This window comes from Myotis brandtii, unplaced genomic scaffold (genome assembly GCF_000412655.1).
Source record: "Myotis brandtii unplaced genomic scaffold, ASM41265v1 scaffold603, whole genome shotgun sequence".
Lineage (NCBI taxonomy): Eukaryota > Metazoa > Chordata > Mammalia > Chiroptera > Vespertilionidae > Myotis > Myotis brandtii.
The window spans coordinates 165,118-168,884 of record NW_005370284.1 but is presented as its reverse complement, the minus strand read 5'-3'; the positions used below and the strand labels follow the sequence as shown (position 1 = coordinate 168,884).

General features: G+C 58.4%; 1 protein-coding gene across 11 annotated transcripts in view; it reads left to right on the top strand.

Annotated features, from left to right (window-relative positions):
* Positions 1–3,767, top strand: part of CAMK2D (calcium/calmodulin-dependent protein kinase II delta) — a 156,286-nt gene that overhangs the window by 131,036 nt on the left and 21,483 nt on the right. For all 11 annotated transcript variants that reach the window (XM_014550551.1, XM_014550549.1, XM_014550546.1 and 8 more), the window contains one exon: positions 630–667. In XM_014550551.1, coding sequence (XP_014406037.1) covers positions 630–667 — 38 coding nt within the window. The remainder of the gene's footprint in view (positions 1–629; positions 668–3,767) is intronic.

Below are 3,767 nucleotides of genomic sequence, written 5' to 3'. Positions count from 1 at the left end.
CACGTTTCCTTGAAGATTTCATTTTCTTTCGTGTCTAACCTCAGACTCTGTGATTTTTAATTTTTCGGTGTGAACGGCTTTTGATTTTGAAGTCTTGTTCTGATTTTGAAGTAGAGAAGAATACATAATTTCTCTTCTAACACGTATATGCTAAGGGTTTAAAGTAGGTCAGTAATATACCATTTTATTTTAAGTACAGTTATTAATATTTTTGTAAAAGTGAAATCTGATTTCAAAGATACATATTTTTAAAAAGACGTTATTTCGCCAGAGAATATTTTCCCCAGCGAGTTTGAGCCTGTGGAGCAGGACTCAGGCAAGGGCTGGCATGACATGAACACTGCGCAGGTGGAGCCCCTGGTGGGTGTCGGCTAGTAGGTAGGCGGCGACAGGCCCGAGGCCTCCAGCCGGCAGGGACGGGTCCAGTGGCAGGACTGGGCATGTGTTCGCTTCTGTGCCGTGAGCTCTGAAGCAACTTGGAACCAGATCGTGTGTCTGTCCCAGGAGCTGGGCTCACGGCCTCATGGCTGGGTGTGCGGCGTGGCTCCACGGTGCCGGAGACAGCGACCGTCTCGGCGCCGGGCCGGACCCATGCAGGACTGGCTAACACGGTCTCTCTCATTTTGCAGCGGCCAAGAGTCTGCTGAAGAAGCCGGACGGAGTGAAGGTGAGTCACTGCTGCCGCCTGGGTGCCCCCTGCAGCGCCCGTCTCCTCTTGTTGGTTTGGTTCCTGAGCAGAGCCAGGCTGCCTGTAACGTGATGTCACACACAGTGTGACTGGCATTCGTGCCGTAGGAGCTGCTCTGGAGCTTGAATTCCTCTCTGGTTCCTACATTTCCAATTGTCGTGGTGACCTGACCTTTCCCAGTGTCTGTGCTGGGTTCCTGGAGGCTGCGGAGTGGGCGGCCTGTGGCCCTGGGCACCAAGTGCTACCTCTAGGCGTCTGCCAGGCCCTCTCCGGGAGGCCGCGGTCCTTGTGCTGCCGTGCCGCCCAGAGGAGCTCCCGGGACATTCGGGACAGATGTTAGGAGGTCATGGCCACGTTCTCGGTTCCTAAACAAAACCCCACCACTGACTCCACTGATGCCGTTTGCTTCGCGGGACCCTCCTTTGCTGTGACCGTGTTGCTCCTTCCAGTGTCATCTGACGTCTCCGCTCTTCCTGCGGCAGACGCTGCATTCTTCGCCAGCACGGCAGCGTTCAGGGGAACTCATTACTGTCCTACTGTGTGACCTTGACCCAAAGTCGGTGGTCAGTCATTTGAGGCCTAAGTGGAAAACGGCCAGTCACTGTGCCCGTGCCGCCCTCGCCTCGCTGTGGGGCAGGGGCTCTGAGCCGGGGCAGCCACCCGCTGCCCAGGAGCACAGCCTCCTGCTCACGGCTCATGCTCCCCTCCGCTGCAGGTCACGGTGGGCATCGGCCTTCCCTGTCGGCATGTCTCCGCGTGGTTTACTCTCCGCGCTTCCCTGTAGGGTCGGAGATGCAGCGCTCACAGCTCCTCTCCTCAGGCCTGCGTGAGGCTGCGCTCCGTGCAGCAACGCGTACCAGCTCCGCGGCCACGGTTCTCTTTCCTTCCTCCCTGGCCGGTCAGTTCCGAGAAGGAGGCCCAGCCTGAGTGTTGAAGGGCGTTGAGGGCAGGACGCAGCCCTGCCCACCGAGGGGGTGCAGGCCCCGCAGGCCCCGCTGGTACCTCTGAAGGGGACTAGTTAAGTAGCCGCCCCGCCTCCTCCACCGGGACAGGGCCCAGCTTCCTCCAAAGCTGAAGGGAGGAGGCAGCTGCTGTCTGTTGACTGATCGTAAAAAAGACGGGTTTGTTCTTTTTTAATATTCTTAGCATGCTTGCTACTTTTCTGGTGTTTCTATATTTTTATTGATTTCAGAGAGGAAGGGAGAGGGAGAGAGAGAAACATCAATGATGAGAGAATCATGGATCGGCTGCCTCCTGCAAGCCCCTCCTGGGGATTGAGCCCGCCACCCAGGCAAGTGCCCTTGACCGGGAATCAAAGGGCACCCTTCAGTCTGTAGGCCAACGCTCTATCCACTGAGCCACATCGGCCAGGGCAAGACTGGGATTATTTTTAAACGACGACTGTGATGCTAAAGTAGGGTGACTGCAGAGCAGATCGCTGTAACCCCCGCGAGCACGTGTGCAGCGCAGGGTGGACCGTGCGGCCGTCCTGGAAGCTGAGTAAATGACCCCCCGAGAAATAGTCTTGGCCGAGCCTCAGAGGATGAGTCAGTGCAGCCCTTAGATATTTGATGGATGTAGCTCTTTAAGAGGAAATACTGGGCTTCCACGTATAAAAGGGCTGCGTTTCCCGGCAGCCAGGGCTCCCTCTGCTCGCGGGCACTGCGGCCCCCGCCTGGTGCAAGACCCTCCGCAAGGCAGGCCTCCAGCCGGGATGCAGAGATTCTCCTCTTATTCCAATTAGTCAGCATCACACGTCCCTTCAAAGGTCTCCTGTAGTGAAATCCCATCGGCTGATCTACATCAACCGATGCTTTTAAACGCTCGTCGGCACACTGGCCGTGCCTGACCCAGGACGTGAGGTGGGGAGATGGTGTGTGCGCTGTGCCCGTCTGTGCAGATGCGCCCTGTGCAGGGGTGTGCGTGCGGGACATTTCACCAAGATGAACCGGTTCTGGGCTCCCACATGCACGGAGCCCTCTGTCTGGGGAAGGCAGAGGTGCTGTGTGGCCGGCACGGCTCCCAGGAGCGGCCCTGCAGGGGGCGCCTCCCCTTTGCTGTGCGTTCTGTGCGCTGTCTTCAATGGGCCATTTCCTCTGGCCTCTTTCTGGACGTTGCACAAAGTTCATGGTGAATTCCGTGCCCTTCCAACGAAAGAAGGTTCCAGCGAACTATCTGCCAAAGACAGCCCGACGTCTCACGCTTCTCCAGCGAGGCCCGCCCCGCTCCCCCGTGTTCCCCGCGGGTCCCACCGCCCGCTGGGCACGCAGGTGTGGCGGGCAGACATGTGCGGACCTGGTCCCTGTTGAACCCCATCTTTCTCGGCACTGGATGCGGCATGAACTCTGAGTAACATAGCAGAGCGGGTCCCCGGGACCCACACACTGACTGGGTGTGACTGCTCGTAGCTGCTCTTTGGCATCGCCTCTCTGCAGCGTGTGTTTGTCTTCACGCCTCACGTGCATCTGTACTGCACTTGTGGGATGTGCTCCTTAGGTAATAGCGTGAAGACAGTGCGCAGAGAACGTCGTGCGAGGAAATGAGCTGATTCTGTGGCCCGATGGCCACACTGAGATGTCAGGTGTGAGTTTAGGTGACACGTTTAGATGATTCCGACTTTAGTCTGTGCCCATTTAGGGCCAAGCTCAGCTGCAGCCTCACGTGGCCTCCCTGGCGGCTGCAGCCCTGAGGGTCACACTCAGTGCCTCCCGCGGGGACAGCGACCTCTGCAGGTGGGCGCGGAGGGAGCAGGCCCGCTGGTCCCAGGGAGTCAGTCGCTGTAGCAGCAGCAGCGGTCTCTCCTCCGCTGTGAAGAGGGAGGGGTGTTGCAGTCGGAGCTCAGGTGCCCATTGGTGATGGAGGAGACCAGGCTTCTCATGATAGAAACGTGTTGTGAAGCCGGGTCTCATCAGAAGAGGAGTTTTATTGGAGCAAAGGGATGGGGCTCAGGACGGTGGTCTGTGGCGAGCTGGGCCCCAGAGTGAGTGAACCAAGTGCGTTCCCCACAGGGCATCCGCGCGGAGCCAGCAGCAGGGCCGCACGGAGAGCGTGGACGGCACTCACCCGCGCCTGCTCTGTG